Source organism: Thalassophryne amazonica, chromosome 3 (assembly GCF_902500255.1).
Source record: "Thalassophryne amazonica chromosome 3, fThaAma1.1, whole genome shotgun sequence".
In the NCBI taxonomy this organism is placed as follows: domain Eukaryota; kingdom Metazoa; phylum Chordata; class Actinopteri; order Batrachoidiformes; family Batrachoididae; genus Thalassophryne; species Thalassophryne amazonica.
In genome coordinates, this window is record NC_047105.1 from 109,399,764 (window position 1) to 109,418,060 (window position 18,297).

Genomic DNA, 18,297 nt, shown 5'->3' on the forward strand with positions numbered 1-18,297 from the left:
GATTAGGTCAGCAACGCAGCTGGTTGATTTTATGAGCGACACTCACTCTATGGTAGACAAAGGCACAAACCGGAAATGGCACAAAAAATCTGCCCAGTGGGGAAAGAGCCACAAACCGGACAACATTGTCATAAAAACCTGTAAAAAGCCACAAACTGATGGTAGATGAAGCTGCAAACCAGAAATGGCACGAAATGATTCAATCCACCCACCGACATCAGTAGCCTTTTTGCGTAACGATTTCCTTATTGGCCTTTCAGATTGGCCATTGTTTTTAAGGGTGTTTGTCGGGAAAATGATCATTTCTCTGTTGATTGCAGACCCTGCAGCGGGTCTAGAATCAATCACTTCTGCAACAGCTTCACTTTGAAGCTTGAACCAATGAAGCAATGCTCCAACCCGCTGTTTCGTAGGTTCTCTGCTTCAATGCTATTCAGCAGCAGCAAGTCCTCTTCTAAACCCCTCTTAAAGATGACAATCATGAGTCACTTTTGTGCTGATTAACGTCACTAACTGGGACTCTTGTCTTGTTGCAGGCAAGAAACGAGACTCGTCCTCCGTTTCGTTCACACAGCTCCAAACGCTGCTCCGCTCTCTGCTGAGTCAAGTTAGAGTCCGCTTTCAAAGCGAATCACCATTTTAAATCAAATGACACCTTTCCAAACATTGTAATACAAATAATAAACAATCGACTAAAACATTTTTTTTTACTTCGCAAAATGAGACGTCCTGCGATCTTTATGAATTACATTGATGCTGACATGCAGCACAGTCGGCTGAGCTCAGCTCAGAGGTATGGACTAACATTCATGCCATTAATGTCTGAAAGGAAATGCTTTTGACAAAAACTGCAGATTTTGTTCATTTCTGTTTATGTCCAGAGATCAAGGATCCACCATGTATATTTTAAGTCCAGAGATCAAGGATCTAGTGACCAATTTCATATTTATTTAATTTAAGACTCAGTAAAATGTTGAAATAGAAAACCTGTAAAGCTTACTTTTAGTACACAGAAAATTCACGAGCTATTGATAAGGGAATCGATAAGGAATCGGATTGATAAGTGGAATCAATAATGGCAGCAATATCGATAGTCTTATCAATACCCATCCCGACCTAAATGACATGGTGAGATGCTGAAGAGCTTCGCTTGTTCATGTCTGTGACATACAAAATATTTCCAAATACAGAAGACAGTGGACATGTTTTAGTGAATATCTCCCATAGACTGTATATATACTGGACAAAGCCAGCATGACATCACCCACAGGTTTTCTGTGGACCCGGAACAGCCGATATGAAACTTGTGGCTGGGTATCGCCATGTTGGCAGCAGCTGATGCACTGATTCACGAACTCATTGATGCATAAAGGGGTGGATCAGTAGGTGGCTCAGTGTGTGACGAAAGAAACCTGAACACGCCCCTCTTTGAGTCCAATCACCTAAGCTAACAGGATGACCTGGGTTCTGGTGTTTATTAAATCATACTTTGGGGGACTGCGTGGCGGTTCAACGATTTACTTTCGTGTGGGCATTAAAAATTATAAGCTGCTTATTTTCTCAGTTGTTATGCGTTAAGTGGACCTAACGGATGAAGCTGCTAAAAGAGCTAACGTTAGCATACAGCATTAAACCTGATGAGAATTACACCCTGCCAGTATTGCAACAGAGACATCTTAGATGCTCCGTTAGGCCATTTGACCACACAACAAGCCATATTATTCTAAGTGTTTGTCATAAAATACTACAAATGCACAGATGCAGCTCTCAGCAGCTGCATCGATCGGCCTCTGAGAGGTGGAGATGCTCAGGTGCTGTCACTCAGTGGCCACGCCCACAATTATACAGAACCTCACGGCTTAAAACATCTTAAACTAAGAAGTTAGAATAAAATTCACCCCTCATACAGTTGTCATAGAGGCGGAAACTTTCTACAGAGACTAAAACTTTTTTTTTTCTATCAGGTTGTAAACTTGTTTGTTCCTCCTCTAAAGTTCGACATTTTAACACACTTCAAAGAATGCGCTCTGTTTTGGTGTAAGCCTCAAGCGGCCAGTCAAGGAAGTGCAACTTTTTCTGCTAATTTATCTTGCAAAGTGATCAGACCAACACTAAATGTCATGGTACACAAAATGACCAGCGGGGCATGCTCGGCACACAAATGCCACCTTGTTTTTGCCTTCGACGACAACATATGGGAGTTTTCACATATTGTGAAAAGTGGGAACCACATTATAAAAATTATTCACACAATTTGAGTTTAATTAGGTTATAATGGAGTGCTGTTGCTTATGATGTGGCACATAACAAAATTGACAAGCTTGAAATGACTGAATATTTATTTACCTGTTTTATATGTATATATGTTCAACAAAAATATAAATGCAACACTTATTTTCACTCCCATTTTTCATGGGTTTAAGTATAGGATTGAAGACTTGTATGCACACAAAAGGTTTATTTTCTGAGTACTTTACCTTTGCTGAGATCATCCTCCACTTGGCTGGTGTGGCACAGCATGATGCTGATTAAATGGCATGATCAGTGCACAAAGGTGCATTGGACTGGTCACAGCAGAAGGACACCATCAATTTTGCAGTTGATAATGGGGGCTGGGGTATTCGGCGAAGAAGCAGGATGTGAAGGCTGGTGTGTTTATGTGTGGTTGGCAGTTATGAAAGTGGTTAGAAATTACATTGGAAGCAGCTTCTGTCAGTGAAATGAGCACTCGGTTCACGAGCAACAGCCCTGGTGAGCATTCCTGCACTCAGCATGCTAACCGATCAAGTCTGACATCTGTGGCATTGTGTTGTTTGTTAAAACTGCACATCTGCGCACCCTTTCCAAGGAACATCTGTGCAGCAATCACACTGTTTAATCAGCATCTTGATATGGCACAGCTTATAGGTTATATTGTCAAAGGTGGAGTGCTCTTTAACACAAATGTTAAGAAATTTGTGAACAAAATTTGACAGAAAAAAAGCTTTGTGTTTGTACAGAATAATTTTTTTAGAATTTGTTTCATTTATGTTTTTGTTGACTATATATTTTTTGTCTTCATTGAATGGAATCAGGGTTGAATAGCAGATGCATGCTTGTTGTTTCACCAGCAGCTACAGAAGGGATATTTGTAAAATTAATTGGCACGTGATTATATATTTCCTTCATATTGTATATAAGAATTTTATTTTGAGCAGATTTCTTGCACCTTATTTTATGACAGTCTATGCATTTTATGAAAATGTTTGTTGACGGCTTTGTAATGAGCCTACATAGCAGTGGAAAGACACTCGCTGCTGCAGCTAGTTAGCCAAAGCAGGTCTTGTTCCAGAGTAGCTACGCATTACAAGTGAGTGTTTTTATTTAATATATTGACAGAGACATTATGAGTAACACAGAACAATTTTATGTCCTTAAAATAGTACTGTACTTTATTACATATTCTTTTGATACCACAGTAGTCATTTCCCCTGACTAACACCTGTATTGTCTTTAACTTTGGTGATCACTTAGTGATCCCCCACCACCCCACCCCCTTAATGATCAAAAGTGAAACAATGCACTTCTGCTCAGTTTAGTTTGAATTAGCAAGGCTTTGACATTCATTTAAAAAAAACCCACTAGTTTCACCTCCTGTAATACTGTCTGTCTGTAGTGTGAATATGTGCAACAGACGTTAAAAAGGCATTTAATATAAGTTCATGTATGTGGAGATGTACCTGCATTTGTTTGTAACACTGACTTAATGAATTTGGGTGTTTAATTGTTGTTTTTTTTTACATCTCTGGTACCATTTAAAAAAAAAAAAAAAACATGCAAATGTGCTGTTGTCTGACACTGAAGAAAAAATGATTTCAAGCTGTCTGCTTCAATGCAAATTGATCTGTGAGGCACTTTGATGTGACCTGATGCAGCGTCTGTCCATATACTCAATGTTGTTCTTCACTGGATACCAAGAAGCACCTGTTAGCTGTTTCCATGCTCATTGAGTTGCGCTTCACTCTTACTAACAATGTCTTACGCCAACACCTATTTGACTGCGGTGATGGATTGTTCCTAAATGTTCTACAGGTAACATTCATCTTGCCCATAGTTTGACATTTAACATTGCATTTTGACAAATTATTTGCATTGTAAATTTGCTTATTTGCCTACATTTGTACCCGCTCACGGGCTACAGTACATTTACACTACCAACTGAAATGACCTGAATCTAATTTTCTTCCAGATCCTGTTTTTGTGCTTTTCATCTGGACTGGTCACATTCATGCTTTGGATGAATAGCGTCTGCTGTCATGGCTCTGGAGGTCAGGGCCTGTATGCTCAGTGCATCTCAAGAGCTTCTGACTTAGCCTAAAATATCCTGGCAAGGACTCCCAGCCCAAGAGATGTCTGGGAGCAACTCTGGGCAAGGATTTGACAGAAACTCTTATTATAGTGAGTAGGCAGGGTTGACCCCGTTGCTAGGCATGACGTGGTCCTATAAGAGCTGTAATTGGTTGTCACGGAAGGGGAAATAGAAAAATAAATGCACTCTGCGCTCCTACATATGAATGAACGGTAAAATCAACGATCATATAACTGCATTAAGAAATGCGTAATTGTGAAAATAATTTAATGTCATGATGATGATACTCAGCAAAATTAAATTGGCGCGCTCGCTGGGCCAGTTGCTAAATCTGTAAATTCTGGGAGTTCTGGGTTTTGGGGGTTTAAATGTTGCTATTGTGGTTCATGATAGTTTAAAAATGTGGTTAGTGTTGTTGATTTATTGTGCTTTTTAGTTCAGTTGGTTTAGTGAGTTAAGTGTCACCATAAGTGAAAAGTGTATCGTGTTGATGCCGGCCCTGTGTTGTTTTATCTGAAAAATAAGAGCACCTCCTAGTGACAGAGTGCCAAAAAGACAGAAGCTCTTGCTTGTCTTTCATTATTTCACACAGCTCACTACAAAATAAATTGTTACACAGCTTGAAGATGTTTGAACATATCTCGTTCACATGTCGATTATCTACATATTAAAAGTGTGTGGGTGCATGAGTTTATTAAGTTCAGTGCAAGTACATAATTGTAAATGCATTAAAATTGCATGTATGACACAAAGTGAAAACACTTATTTACATTGTCCATTTAAAAATCAAATAAGTAATAATGAAATAAAATAATAATAATGATAATATAAGAACCTAAACAATTTATAAATACATTAAGACAGTAAATTAACATAAAATTATGTAAGAGCATGTTACTGGCTCACTGTCATCCTACATACGGAGAATATCTCTCTGTCTTTTTTTTTTTTTTTTTGCCATCTCTGCTTAAGACACTTAAGTCCTCACTACTCTTACTAGTTGGGCACCTTAGGAGTTCTCTTAAGGCCTAAGGTGCTTTGTGGACAACTTTCCTCTTACAAGGGAAAATTCCAAAATATCTAAGAATTTGAGAAATTCTAAGATTTTTCTTAGAATAATGTCACTAGGAGCTATTTTTAGCCAAAGGCTGCTTCGTGCATACGGGCCCTGAACAGTTAAACAAAAGCATTTGATTGGATGTTAACTCAGAAAAAACAAGATCTGTGTCACATTGTTTTTACACCTGAATGTCCGGAAACAGATCCATACCAAGGATAATTATTTTCATATGTTTAGTCTGCTTAATTTGGTTTCACATTACAATTTTGCATTCGCACTAAACTTTCAATGATGTACTTGCATCCTGTCATCATCTATGTATGCCTCTGTCGGAATGTTCCATGACACACACCCAAATGCAGAGGTGTCAAGTAACGAAGTACAAATACTTCGTTACTGTACTTAAGTACACTTTTTAGGTACCTATACTTTACTTATTTTTCTGCCTACTTCTGACTTCTACTCATTACATTTTCACACAAGTATCTGTACTTTCTATTCCTTACATTTTTAAAACAAACAGCCTCGTTACTCTTGCCTTTAGTTTAATGTTTATATATATATATATATATATATTTCACGTCATGTGCGCCTGTGATCAACTTTTCTGCAGCGCGGCTTTGCTTTGAACCGTGAACCAATCCAAGCAGTGGTTCGCAGATTGAAGCAATGCTTCGACCTATTGCTTCATTTATTCTTTCTTTCTTTCGCTTAATTTTCCCCCGCTAAAACCCTAAAGAGCATACTTCTGTGAGTATTATTTATCTTTTCTATGTTAAACCGACCTGTTATGGTCTTCTGAAACAGTTGATAGATTTATTTTATAACTTAAAAACGGGAGCGACGCTAACGCGTTAGCATGTCTATGGCATTTTCAATGTTAAAAGCATGAAGCAGCTCTCATCACGTTCGGGTGCATTTGTTTTCAAATTGTAATATTTCTTAAATTTATTTTTGTTTATATATTAATAATCTAATGATTATTATATAAAATTTTAGAGAGAGGCAAAAAGAACCTGAATAGAAACACAACAGAAAATATAAAAGCAACTAACAACATACATAAATAAATACATACATACATAAATGTTTCCTGTGAACACCTAGTGACTCTTACACCTCCACTTCATCCCTGTCTTATTTAATGACAATTTGTTTCAGTCAAACCATATTTTCAATGTGTTAATTTCTTCAGTGATTTCCTCCAGAACTATCTGCCAAACTAGAAAACTGCTGCAACCTTGTAAGAGCAGAATGAATCTGAATAAGGAAAGTTGTTTTTTTTTTCCTTCACTAAATGGATGCTGCACTCACTGCAGTTTATCGTCTGGAATAGTCCCAGATTGCATTTCAGAGCTTCTAGAATTGAAACATTTTCGTGCAGGTGGTGTTGGGGGGTAATTTGGGGTCTTGGGCCACATGTAGAACGAATCAGTTTTTAAATTTAGCTTTCAATTCATATAGTGGCATCTACCTTTTTTTTTTTTTTAAAGGTTACTTTATACTTTTATACTTTAAGTAGGTTTTGGAGCACATACTTTTTCACTTTTACTTGAGTAAAGAGGTCAAGTTGATACTTCAACTTTTACCAGAGTGTTTTTAAACTGCAGTATCTATACTTCTACTTAAGTAACAAATGTGTGTACTTTTGACACCACTGCCCAAATGTCCTCTGCTCACTTAATGTTACAAACTGGATTTAAGCTAGCTGCTTTGCGTACAGTATAACTGATAAAACAAGTGCTTTATATTTGTCTTGAATAAACAGGAAGGTGCCTGATGGAATTTCCGTTATCGCTTATCATGCTGATACAAACACATTCCTCACAAAGTTTTGATATGACATATGCTGCTTAAACAAACAAAGCGAGCACATCACCCGCTTACCACACCGATGCACCAGCTTCCAGCCAATCACGTAGTCCCACTGATACACAACGGCAGAGCAAGACCGCCCAGCTGGGTAAGATGGGGAATCATCTGTTGCAGCGGTGCATGTGACATTTGCTTCTGGAAGCCCAGCACTGTCTTAGTTGACTCTGTTCTCAGTGCAGGCATCTCTCAAAACATTGTTTTTTGAAGTCCGTCTCCTGTTAGTTACTGAATTTGTTCACGACACAACTACCGGTTGTCAGAATGTTCCATGATGTCCACCCAAATGTTCTCAGACGGATATGAAGCACTTGTTTTATCAGTTAGACTGCACACAAAGCAGTCAGGTCAAATCCAGTTTGTAACATTAAGTGATCTGAGGATATTTGGGTGTGCGTCGTGGAACATTCTGACACCGCGTCTTTTTACATTGTTTTGTAGACGTACATGTCTGACACTGGCTAGTTTTCAATTTGATGGGTTCTGTTTGAATAGGGAAAATTTTTAAGCATCTTTTCAAGTTGGCTTTGACACTACTCCTGATCAAATTGCAGTTTTAAAATAAAATTGATTCATGTCACTTCAGCCAATAATGTGACTGTGGGTTCAGTGATAAAGCATTTGAGACATCTCCATGGCGAGGTCCAGGCACTCTGTGGCCTGGAGGCACATGTCACAGATGGAACAGTCGCACACGAGGCTGCGAATACCCAAGCAGCTGCAGAGGTCACAGCAGTGCGTGATGTCCACCAGCGACTGCAGGGCAGCAGGCTCGCAGCTGCACACAGAAGAGCACAGCGACCACACGCATGTGTAGCACCCTCTTATTGCAGCTGACAGGCAGTCCAGTGGGTGGCAAAACAGGCAGCCCATGAGGATGGAGGCACAGATGTCTCATGGAAAGAAAAGTGAGGAAAGCTTCAGCATGTAGAGAAGAAATGCAATGGATGATCAGATACTTTATGATTCTTACCAAATGCATCTGATGATTCAGCATGGACAGTTTTCAGGTTGTGCTTATTCGTGCTGATTGGCGTTTCTGTCTCACTCACTCCAGAGATGGTGCGAGCGTCTGTGGAAGATGGCAGTGGGGCAAATAGAGGTCGTGGCTCTTCATTTACAGATTGTGGCTCACACATGGACGGTGCTAAATTAACTCCAGCATTTTGCCTCATCTGAAGGTCTGATTCAGCCAAGGTTTCCACAGCAATATATAAAAGAAGAAATGTAAATGCTGAACTGTTGAATGGACAAAGGATACTTACAACTCAAAATCAGAAAAAGTTAGGACTTATGGAAAATGTCAATTTCTTTGATTTCATTGCAGACAGTATGGATCCTAGATATTTCATGTTTTGTGTGATCCCCTTAATTTTGTCTGCTATACATCTGTTTACACATTTCAGGCCTGCGACATTTTGAAAAAGCTGAGACACTAAAGCATTTACCACTTTGTAATGTTCCATTCATTCTCACACTTGACATTTTGGCATTCAGTACAACAAGTGATGAAATGTTTCAGGTGCTATTTTATCCCATTCCTCTTGCAAATATGTCTCGAGTCAAATAGTCCAGAGTCGCCATCGTTACATTTTTCCTTTCAAAATTTTCAACACATTCTCTTCGGTACAGGTCAGGACTGAGTGCAGGCTGGTCCAAACCTGTACATGCGCTCTCCTCACATAGCCATGTCTTTGTAATGTGTGCAGAATGTGTCTTGCAATGTCTTGTTGAAAAAGGCATGGACATAATTGGAGACGAAGTCATCTTGAAGGTAGCATATGTTGCTCTAAAATTTCATTGTACATTTCTACAACCCCTGGCAAAAATTATGGAATCACCGGCCTCGGAGGATGTTCAATCAGTTGTTTAATTTTGTAGAAAAAAAGCAGATCACAGACATGACACAACACTAAAGTCATTTCAAATGGCAACTTTCTGGCTTTAAGAAACACTATAAGAAATCAAGAAAAAAGATTGTGGCAGTCAGTAATGGTTACTTTTTTAGACCAAGCAGAGGAAAAAAATATGGAATCACTCAATTCTGAGGAATAAATTATGGAATCACCCTGTAAATTTTCATCCCCAAAACTAACACCTGCATCATATCAGATCTGCTCGTTAGTCTGCATCTAAAAAGGAGTGAACACACCTTGGAGAGCTGTTGCACCAAGTGGACTGACATGAATCATGGCTCCAACACGAGATATGTCAATTGAAACAAAGGAGAGGATTATCAAACTCTTAAAAGAGAGTAAATCATCATGCAATGTTGCAAAAGATGTTGGTTGTTCACAGTCAGCTGTGTCTAAACTCTGGACCAAATACAAACAACATGAGAAGGTTGTTAAAGGCAAACATACTGGTAGACCAAGGAAGACATCAAAGCGTCAAGACAGAAAACTTAAAGCAATATGTCTCAAAAATCGAAAAATGCACAGCAAAACAAATGAGGAACGAATGGGAGGAAACTGGAGTCAACGTCTGTGACCGAACTGTAAGAAACCGCCTAATGGAAATGGGATTTACATACAGAAAAGCTAAACGAAAGCCATCATTAACACCTAAACAGAAAAAAAACAAGGTTACAATGGGCTAAGGAAAAGCAATCGTGGACTGTGGATGACTGGATGAAAGTCATATTCAGTGATGAATATCGAATCTGCATTGGGCAAGGTGATGATGCTGGAACTTTTGTTTGGTGCCGTTCCAATGAGATTTATAAAGATGACTGCCTGAAGAGAACATGTAAATTTCCACAGTCATTGATGATATGGGGCTGCATGTCAGGTAAAGGCACTGGGGAGATGGCTGTCATTACATTATCAATAAATGCACAAGTTTACGTTGATATTTTGGACAATTGAAAGGATGTTTGGGGATGATGAAATAATTTTTCAAGATGATAATGCATCTTGCCATAGAGCAAAAACTGCGAGAACATTCCTTGCAAAAAGACACGTAGGGTCAATGTCAAGGCACAGGGTCAATGTCAACGAGCAGATCTTATTTGATGCAGGTGTTAGTTTTGAGGATGAAAATTTACAGGGTGATTCCATAATTTTTTCCTCAGAATTGAGTGATTCCATATTTTTTCCTCTGCTTGGTCTAAAAAAGTAACCATTACTGACTGCCACAATCTTTTTTCTTGATTTCTTATAGTGTTTCTTAAAGCCAGAAAGTTGCCATTTGAAATGACTTTAGTTTTGTGTCATGTCTGTGATCTGCTTTTTTTCTACAAAATTAAACAACTGAATGAACATCCTCTGAGGCCGGTGATTCCATAATTTTTGCCAGGGGTTGTATATCAGTGCTATCACTGTAGAAGTATAAATGACCTTTGTCAAGTTCACCTACACAACCCCAAATCATGACATACCCTGGCTTTTAAAGTTGTTGCTGATAACAGTGTGGATTGCCTCTGAGCCCAGAGAAATCAACTCTGATTTTGGACAAGGTTAACATAAGGCTTTGTTAATGCAAAGTAAAAATTTAAGTGGCATTTGTGAATGTAACTCCGTGTTGTAGTGCTTGACAAAGGTTACCTAAAGTAATCTGTTTCCTATGTGGTTATATCAGCTATTAATGAACGACTGTTCCAGATGCAGTGCCGTCTGAGGGATCGGATATCACGGGTGTTTAGCTTGAGGTTTTGTCCTTCCCCTTAGACTGCTGAAATTCCTCCAGACTTCTTGAATCGTTTAATATTATGCACTGTGGAGGGATAAATATGTAAATCCCTTCCAGTCTTTCATTGAGAAACATTGTTTTAAACATTTCAACAATTTTCTCACACATTTGTTGACAAACTGGAAATCCCCATCTTTGCCCCGCAAACACATGGTTTCATGGATACAGATTTTCAAATATCAAATATACTTTATTGTCCATGCAGGAAAAATTTTCTTGGGAGATAAGTGCTACAATAGTTGAAGAGCAGTGCAATGCAAAGTGACAGAGACAACACAAAAAGCAGATTAAAAAAAGATAATCACACATATAAACTAATTAAAATGGGATATAAAATCCTGCCCTAAAACAGCCTAAAAAGATAGATTAAAAAAATAATTTTGTAATCAATTTTTATAATATTAATGTTTTTAATAATTGTTTAAAACCCCTAACACTTATGAATAAAAATCATCATTACAGTCTCCTGTTGACGTCAGCTAATAACTTTTCTTTTTTTAAACCTCATTACTATCCCCAAGTTGCACCTGACCCAATTACAGTGCATCTGGAAAGTATTCACACCGCATCACTTTTTCCACATTTTGTTATGTTACAACCATATTCCAAAATACAGTAAATTAGTTTTTTCTCTCAAAATTGTATCACAACACCCTATAATGACAACATGAAAAAAAAAATTTTTTCCTTCAAATTAATTGTATTAAAAATGGAAACCTAAAGCCCCCTTCACACATAGCAAGAATGTGCAGGAACCAGCCCGACAAGGCAAATATTGCCATAATATGATGCAGTCGGGAGGAAAAGAGGCGTGGTCAGGAGTGTCAGAACACATCCAGATTACCTTGTCCACACCTGCATGATGGCAACCAAACCAAATGTAGACAACTGGTAGATGACACAGACTGCTGTCATATGGCCATAAAAGGCGCTGAAGACTGCCCGATGTCCAAACATCTGGATGGCGAACACGATTACATCTGCATTCATCCTCCACTTCCCAGTGCTAGTGACATCATGTGCGTGTGTGCATAGAGCAAAGATGCTAGACTGATGATATGATCGCGGGGTGTGTGTGTGTGTTCGTTCACAATGGCTGAATGAGCAGCCGTGTGTGTGCGTGCCGTTACCAGCTACTGGACACTGCTGGCAGTGGGCCATGCTGTCAGATGCAGCCTTTCCAGGGAACTTGAATTTATTTTTTTGTATTTTGCCTCACTTCAGTAGCTCAACGCAACTCTTGACACCATGATGGTTGGATTATCACATGGCATTTAATTTTGCATGGTTGATTACAGCACACAGCACCCGGGTGACAGGATTTTAAACACAGGCTGCTGTCCCAGCTCCACGTTCGCGCTTTGCTGTGAAACACTCCTGGGCTGTTGGTGGTGAAATTTATGTTTATTAATGCTGTCACGGCCTGCCACAACAGTTCCATGTCATTATCTGACATGGAACTGACTGACTGAGTCAGGCCTGACTCAGTAAAAACTGTTTTACAGCAGGTTCCTGTTTTACACATAAACCAACACACAATCATTTCATTCAGTCATGTGGACAATAAACCTAACATGTACAGCACACATTCATAAAATGATCAGACAAGTGAGAAAGGTAGACCAGTGGTTACACGAATAACTATTCAATAAATTGTCTCTGTAAGTTTTTTTAAATAGTATCTCTGAGCTGATAGGTGGACATTATTATACGTGACACTTCATACCAGCAGCCTTTTCTGTGCCAGATCCATCTTGAGGTTCCCTCATACGTGCTCTAATTGTTTCGGATCCCATTTTTCCGCCATCAGAATATGTAAATTGCGGTCAGATGGTGCTCAGATTGCACATGGACTGCTGTCTGATAGGTGTCCCATCTCCCATCCCATTCGGCCTCATTCTGGCTATGTGTGACAGGGGTATAAGGAATCACACATATATAAGTATTCAAACGCTTTGCTCAATACTTTGTTGATGCACCTTTGGCAGCAATTACAGTCTCAAGTCTTGAATGTGATGCTGCAAGCATAGTGCACCTATCTTTGGACAGTTTTGCCCATTCCTCTTTGCAGCACCTCTCAAGCTCCATCAGGTTGGATGGGGAGCGTCAGTGCACAGCCATTTTCAGATCTCTCCAGAGATGTTCAATCGGATTCAGGTGTGGGCTCTGGTTGGGCCACTCAAGGACATTGACAGAGTTGTCCTGAAGTCACTGCTTTGATATCTTGGCTGTGTACTTAGGGTCATTGTCCTGCTGAAACATTATCCGCTGCCCCAGTCTGAGGTCATGAGCGCTCTGGAGCAGGTTTTCATCCAGGATGTCTCTGTACATTGCGGCATTCATCTTTCCCTCAATCCTGACTAGTCTCCCAGTTCCTGCCGCTGAAAAACATCCCCACAGCGTGATTATGCCACCCCTATGCTTCACTGCAGGGATGGTGCCTGGTTTCCTCCAAACATGACGCCTAGCATTCACACCAAAGAGTTCAATCTTTGTCTCATCAGACCAGAGAATTTTGTTTCTCATGGTCTGAAAGTCCTTCAGCTGCCTTTTTGGAAACTCCAGGTGGGCTGCCATCTGGCCACTCTACCATACAGGCCTGATTGGTGGATTGCTGCAGACGTAGTTGTACTTCTCGAAGATTCTCATCTCTCCACAGAGGAATGGTGGAGTTCTGACAGAGTGACAGTTGGGTTCTTGGTCACCTCCCTGACTAAGGCCCTTCTCCCTCGATTGCTCAGTTTAGAAGGGCAACCAGCTCCAAGAAGAATCCTGGTGGATCCAAAATTCTTCCATTTGCAGATGATGGAGGCCACTGTGCTCATTGGGACCTGTCAAGCAGCAGAAATGTTTCTGTACTCTTACCCAGATTTGTGCCTCGAGACAATCTTGTCTCGCAGGTAAACAATTCCTTTGACTTGATGCTTGGTTTGTGCTCTGACATGCACTGTTAACTGAGGGACCTTCTATGTAGACAGGTGTGTGTCTTTCCAAATCATGTCCAAGCAACTGAATTTAGCCCAGGTGGACTCAAGTTAAGCTGTGGAATCATCTCAAGGATGATCAGTGGAAACAGGATGGGCCTGATCTCAATTTTGAGCTTCATGGCAAAGGCTGTGAATACTTATGTGCAAGTGATTTCTTAGTTTTTGTTTTGTTTTTGTTTGTTTGTTTGTTTTTGTAATAAATTAGCAAAAATCTAAAAAACTAAAAACTTTTTTCACATTGTCATTATGGGGTATTATGTGTAGAATTTTGAGGAATAAAATGAATTTCATCCATTTTGAAATAAGGCTATACCATAATAAAATGTGGAAAAAGTTTTCTGGATGCACTGTATTTGGAATGAAACTATTTGGAAATGCAACACATTTACATTTCTGTGACAGCAACATTAATGTATAGTCGTAGATTGAGAGGTTAGAGCATTGACATGTTAGAGCAACATATGATGCCTTTCAGACAACTTTTCCAGCGGAATTCATGAGTTTTTCAGCAAAACGATGCAAAGCCACATTCTGCACACATTAGAAAGACATGGATGTGAAAGAAGTGGATACGGATACTATACTGGCCTGCCCTCAGTCCCAAACTGTCCCCAGTGGAGAACATGTGGAGAATTTTGAAATGAAAAATGTGACAATGGTGACTCTGTACTATTGCATAACTCAGGACATGTTTGCAGGAGGAATGGGACAAAATAACACCTGAAATGTCTCATCGCTTGGTATCCTCAATCCCAAAATATCTTTTAAGTGTTGTGAGAAGGAATGTCAACATTACAAAGTGGTAAATGCTTTAGCTTCCCAGCTTTTTTGTATTTTTTTTCAGTGGGTGGGATGTTTTGCAGGTCTTAAATGCAGGAATGGAGATGTATTAACAAATGAAATGAAATGAACCACACAAAGCATGAACTATCCTAATATGGTGTAATAGTGTGGTCACTGTGTGATCCCATTACATCAGTGTGGGTCATTGGCAAAACGGTGTGCAATCAGATGCTTGCAATGTGTACCTAATTAAAAAGACTGTAAGTGTATCCAGGAGCCACTTACCCAGCCACCTGCTCCTCACGTTTTCCAACTCACCCTGCTGCACCCACTAATAATTAAGATATTGTATGTCAACTAAGATGTCAGCCAATCAAGAGCTACAAAACACCAGACTTAATCAGCTGTAGTTGTAGGAGCTAGACATGGAAAACATGCAGTTCTTGTGAACTCCAGAAGCAGGGTTGGTGATCCTGGTATAAGATGATATGCGATTTCATCATCTCAACAACGACTAAGACCCAAATTTCAAGTATATCCCTTTTGAACAAACATAAAACATTTCTTAATTCTGACCATCTGGGTCAAACTACTCAGAGTAATACCATTGTGAAACTGATGAAGTGTATCTAAACTTCTAAGTCAAATTAACCTTACATGTGAATGCTATTAGTTTATGGTACTGTAAAACAACTTTAGCATGACTTTTATTAGAAAATCTTAGGATCATTGCAACATGTTTAATATTTTGGCTGATTTACTTCAACATCTTATACATAAAAAAGGTCCTTAAACCAATAATAAATTCCCCCAAGGCTAAGATATGTCAGATGCCTTATGTGGTGGCTATTGGTTTTAATTTAAATGGAATAAAGTCCAGCCAGGTGTCGTGCAGTAAAATGTAAATACCTGTGTGAGCTGCAGTGCAGCTGTAGGGTGTAATGGCTGACTTTGCAGCAGTGGTTGGTGAGTCATGATATGTCTGTTTTTCATCACTCCAGTCATCCGGCTTTCCATCTACATCTGCAGTATTCTGTTTGGCATCCATCACAGCATCCACGGAAGCATGTAACCTGCATCACTCTGCAAAAAATAACAACACAGACGGCCATGTCTGGCATGGAGGACAAAGAAAATGAAGTACAAGTCTGAGTGCAGATGAAACGGAGACATTATCAGCTCCTTACTTTGAATTAAATACACTTCATTATAAACTAAATTCAAAATAACATCAGTTACACTGCTTCCACTGGTTATCAATACTTACCATTGTAGAATGTGAATGTAATAAATATTGCAATTTTAGTGGAAAATTTAAAAATGAAATGTTCTGCATGTTATCAGAGCCAGAGCCAAATCAGCTGCTGAGTTTTATGAGCTGTCAGTGAGAAGAAGACAGATAAAGCAGAGAAGTTAATCTATTATTAATTTCCATTTTGGAAACATTTAGCACGCGAATGTGCAGGATTTGCAGCCATACTGTGCAAATGTTTTAGGCACTGTGCCTCGACTTCTGAAAAATTAATGAAAAATTGCTATATCATATTCATTTAAATATGTATGTATACAGAGGGGTCACTTTTCATCTTTCAAAATACTTTTTTTTTTTCAGGGGATAAAACTACATTTCTTTTAGTTGGTCTCCTGCAATTTGTAAGAAGATTGCCTGATATTTAATTGGGTTGTTGCAAACATTTTTTGAGTGATAACAGCAACTGTGTTTTCATCATAATGTGGAGGATAGTACGCCTACAAATAACTCTTTGTCTTGTACATTTTTTATATGTGAAAATGAAATTTATATTTTCATAATTGATTAGTAATAAAAAAAAAATATTTCATTTGATTGTATTTGGAATAGGCATGTTGGACACTGAATTTGATTTTCTGTTGAAACAGTACAGCACAGTACTTTAACAATTAAAATGTATACAGCAGATATTCGAATAATTAAAAGCACTCTGCTGTACAAACACCGAGTTAAGTGCTCACTGATCTATTTGATCAAAACTGTACATTAACAATAAACAGGTAGAAAATTCAAGTGCAAATCCAATATGAAGAATATTACAGAAAGGCTCCATGAGTCAAATCAAACAACATTCACTCATGTCAAAATATAAATGAAATATTGGTTCACAACAAGTTGTTTAAATCTTGTATTTGTCAATCCATGTAAGATGTCTTATGTCAGACATTACCACAGGAATCCACAAAGCCTACATGTGGTATCTGCCTTCATCACTGCACATATGATATAAGAAACAAATAGTACTTACTCTTCATTGCAGAGATTATGGACTTATTTAGTTACATCCAGCATTCAGCCAGCTGCATCCTTCTCCATTAAATCCTTCTTCACCCTGTTGGCGCTATTGTTGTGTGACACTCCTCTGTCCGCATTGTTTCCTCTGTGTGTGTGTGTGTGTGTCTTTACTTATTCATAAATGCTTCTAGAAAAACACAATGTATGACAATATAATGTTTCATGAGGGAAATTACAGCTACTTAAATATTTTAGCACCTAAATACCTATAGTCAATGGAAAGGGCTGCAGGAAATCCACAAAAACTGGTTTGGGGCGGGGGGGATAGTCTACCAGTTTTGAATATTATTATTCTTATCAGATAGGAACTATCACTTGCATTACGATGGAATATCAACTCCAACATGTTGACCATGTGGTGAATTTTTCAGGGCATGATCCTGCACACACCTACCTCAGTGTTGATTACCCCAGAAACGGAAAAGGCTAAGGGGATCTCCATGTTTTACCTGGCTTCAGCAGATTTTAGGTGTTTTTGGTTGCTTGGGTGGTTACCATCCAAGAACCAGAGTGGCTCTGTGGTCTGGTGGATGCATCATCATCACAGCACCTGTGCATGGGGTCAAATCTGACTTGACCTATACATTATTACCTTTAGCAGCTCACCCTCCTTCAAATGTTTGGAGCAAAGATACAAGAGCTAAGATCTTTCTTTTGAAGAATCGCTGACATTTTCTTAGCTGTTTGGACCTTAAAAAAAGCTATTCATGCTTTTATCAGCTGTAGACTTGACTACTTAATGCACTTTATACTGGCATTCTCAGTCTGCAATTAATCATCTGCAGCTGGTGCAAAACGCTGCAGCCCACCTTTTAACTAACACCCCCAGATGTGAGAACATTGTCCATATCCTCTACTCACTGCACTGGCTTCCCATCCACTGTTGCACTGATTTTAAAATGTTAATATTTAGTTTTAAAACTCTAAATCGTTTTGCACCACCATATTTGAGTGAGTTGTTGGTGCTACATGACCAAAGCAGGGTTCTGATGTCATCCAGTCTCCATCTGTTGGAGGTCCCCAGATCACACCTGAAACATTGAGGTGACCAGGTTTTCTCAGTCGCTGGGCCCAGACTTTGGAACAAGCTCCCTCCTGATCTACATATCACGATTGATCTGGGTCTTTTTAAAACTAAAGACTTTTCTTTTTAAAATGGCCTTTTATACTTACTAGTGCGGTGACATTTTATTCTGGTTTTATGTCCACACTTATGTATTACCCTTAATTT

The 18,297-nt window shown here is 39.0% G+C and overlaps 1 protein-coding gene across 1 annotated transcript; it reads right to left on the bottom strand.

Annotated features, from left to right (window-relative positions):
* Positions 1-7,715: 7,715 nt before the first annotated feature.
* On the bottom strand, positions 7,716-16,724 carry si:dkey-245f22.3 (uncharacterized protein LOC492819 homolog). Its single transcript, XM_034167286.1, has 3 exons — positions 15,650-16,724; positions 8,254-8,463; positions 7,716-8,173 (listed from the first exon to the last, which is right to left on the bottom strand). Exons 1-3 carry the CDS (start codon positions 15,786-15,788, stop codon positions 7,887-7,889), a joined length of 636 nt encoding a protein of 211 aa, XP_034023177.1. The 5' UTR covers positions 15,789-16,724; the 3' UTR covers positions 7,716-7,886.
* Between the last annotated feature and the right edge of the window lie 1,573 nt (positions 16,725-18,297).

Bases quoted from the DNA above. Each gene is read 5' to 3' on its own strand.
- si:dkey-245f22.3 (XM_034167286.1), bottom strand. From the start codon at position 15,788: ATGGATGCCAAACAGAATACTGCAGATGTAGATGGAAAGCCGGATGAC. The intron at 8,464-15,649 runs GTATTTACATTT...TGGCTGAATCAG, and splicing joins CTGCACTGCAGCTCACACAG to ACCTTCAGATGAGGCAAAAT. The intron at 8,174-8,253 runs GTAAGAATCATA...TCTTTCCATGAG, and splicing joins TGAATCATCAGATGCATTTG to ACATCTGTGCCTCCATCCTC.